Source organism: Dendrobium catenatum, unplaced genomic scaffold (assembly GCF_001605985.2).
Source record: "Dendrobium catenatum unplaced genomic scaffold, ASM160598v2 fragScaff_scaffold_370, whole genome shotgun sequence".
Lineage (NCBI taxonomy): Eukaryota > Viridiplantae > Streptophyta > Magnoliopsida > Asparagales > Orchidaceae > Dendrobium > Dendrobium catenatum.
This window is the reverse complement of record NW_021318832.1, coordinates 2,468,770-2,471,475: the sequence shown is the minus strand read 5'-3', so window position 1 is coordinate 2,471,475 and position 2,706 is coordinate 2,468,770. Positions and strand designations below refer to the sequence as shown.

The 2,706-nt window shown below is 33.0% G+C and overlaps 1 protein-coding gene across 1 annotated transcript in view; it reads right to left on the bottom strand.

Annotated features, from left to right (window-relative positions):
* Nucleotides 1–220: 220 nt before the first annotated feature.
* Nucleotides 221–2,706, bottom strand: part of LOC110109538 (casein kinase 1-like protein 2) — a 32,836-nt gene continuing 30,350 nt past the window's right edge. The window contains exon 14 of the mRNA XM_028693804.1: nucleotides 221–1,030. Coding sequence (XP_028549637.1) covers nucleotides 749–1,030 — 282 coding nt within the window. The 3' untranslated portion in view covers nucleotides 221–748. The remainder of the gene's footprint in view (nucleotides 1,031–2,706) is intronic.

The window sequence follows — 2,706 nt, the reverse complement described above, 5'->3', positions numbered from 1 at the left end:
GTGCAAAAAACAGACAGAATCGTTCCACTCTCTATGAATAGTAAAATCACATAACCGTAAAATTTTTTACTATTCATAAAAATAAATCGGACGGTTCTCTGTATCCAATCTCCGCAAGTAATAATTTCTCCCCCACATTAAAAATTTATTCCAGTAGAGCATGCTATCAAAGATCTAAAATATCAAACTAGGACCAAAAACATCTAGCAAGAGAGTTGACTGCTTGCAAAATTCCAGTCGGGCAATTCTCAATTGAAAGCCATATCAATCCACAGTACAAGTTTAGAGGGGGAATAAAAAAGTGAATTACACAAAAGTATCGTAGCAACATAATATAAAACATTTCCAATAAAAAAAAGGAAAAGAAATCAATTAACTGATTCCAAAGGAACAGAAGCAAACATGAGGAAGAAAGCAAATATAGATACAAAGAAATCTTCCCTCCACAGGCCTCAGCCATAATTTATTCTCTCATGCCCATCTTCTCACTTAGGCTTCTTTTCGAGACGATTTTTTTACTGTTTTTATAAATAATTTTTAAGTACAAACTTTTTTAGTCTTTTGTACTAAAAATTTACTTTAGAAAACAGTAAAAAACCGTCCCAAAAAAAAACCTTAGTCTCATATTGATGATGCTTTTAACGAAAATATCACACTTGCTGCTGAAAATGCATACTGATACTAAGGGTTTCTGAACTATTTCATGCACTCCCAACACATAATTTACAGTGGAAGATAGTTTTCACTACTAGACACTTTTATCGTTGTCAAAATTGAGCCTCTCCATGCCTTTGAGTGTGGATTCGTAGTTCTTAATGATAGATGTATTCCTTCCAGGCAGTGTGTGCTTGTTTGTTTCAGAAGAAGCGGCTGGAGGGGAATAAATCTGATTAGTAGGAACTCTGTGGGAAGGGACATGGATGGCTTCAGAAGTGAGATCGTTGGAAGTCGCCGCCGCATCTTGACTACTAGAAACAGCAGGTCGTCTTAAGGAACCGTTTGAGCGCCCCAAGAAAGCTGAACTGGTTAACTACATTGGACATGCATTCACGGTCAGGAATTGCCTGATAAAGACAAATATATATTACTAAAAGTTCTATTTTTCTTTTTTTTTTTGAAATGATATATAGTAGAATCAACGGATAAAAGAACAGAGTAACTAAAGATGTGATGGAATATGATAAATGTTTATAAAGGAATAAATTCAGAAAGATGACGAACAGAGCAGGAAACAAAAATGAGGCTTGGCTACAGAATTGATCATCAAATTTTGGGTAAAGGATACAGATCCATGCTTCAAACTGAGCCATTGAAGTAGTAAATGATCATTTACCCGTAAAATCATGTCAAATAGTTTCTTAGTTTTCCGAAAATATGGAATAATAACACTTGCTTTGTAGCCTCAACCAAACTACCCACGTCTTGGGTTAAGGTGTTATTTCTCTATAACTGTTTATCATTCTCTTGTACCACACTAAGCCAACAATACTTTAGATTATAATTATCACTCCCTTCTTATATATTTCCTCGAAGGCTAACACAAAACAATGGTTATGTTACCTCACCCATTGTAACCGACATAAAAAGTTAGAACCACAGTTTCAATCTTGAAATACATGGTAAAGATTGCAAGCATAAACTCGCTCCAAATCCCATACTAACAGGAGCCTCATGAACTGAGCGTTCCCTTAGGCTTTTTTTGGGATAACTTTCTTACTATTTTCTAAAGTAGCTTTTCGTTACAAAAAAAATTTAACCAGAAATTTTTGCACATGAAAGCTGTTTTAGAAAGCAGTAAGAAAGCTGTCACAAACGAAGCCTTAGTCTCAAGTGTTTTTGGTTGTTGGACCGGATACATTACTTAATCAAGCCTGATCTTTAGAATAAGAAAAGAGTAAAATTCAAAATAAATGATTTCTTGATAAATACTAATGAACTATCCATTCAAATAAGATTAAGCAATAGCTATTGAGGATAAAAAAAATAAAGATTGACAAGATTGAGAAGTACAATGAAAAATATTTTGGATGTTGAAAGATGCAAATCAAAGGCTTACATGAATCAAAAGAAACATCAGCTATGTTCAAAAAGTTTCTAAACAAAAAGCTTTCAGAATTATATGCCGATCAACAATCAAGAATGTTCATTCAGCATGCTATACGAGAAGACGAGAAGACATAATTGAAGTGATCATAAATCTGTCAAATATTGTACGAGAAGCTATCATGAGTAAACAATATACTTCAAATGAGATAACTCTTTAATCTCAAGATGGTAGATGGTGCATCTATTACAAAATATATTAATGAATTTATTCTGATCATAAATTAGTTTTTTTTTTTCTGATCATAAATTAGTTGAGTTGAATTAATATCAACTTAATGGAGTTCAAAACTTGAGCTTGTTATCATCACTTCTACAGTGCTGCTATAGAACTCTGGTGATAGCTAACGGTTCCTATTAGATGTTCGCGACTTAATCCAAGAAGAGCATATTCGAAGATGTAACCAAATGAAGACTCGATTTTTTTCTACTTTTACTATTAAGGTAATAGAAGATTTACGGAGTATAAGCAATGGTGATATAAATAATATAACACAATAAAAAAATGGATCCAAACATCGTAATGTCATATGCTAGCAATATGGAAAGATTGAGCTAATTGCCGACAAAAAAAAAAGATCAAAATATACACTTAAAAGATAA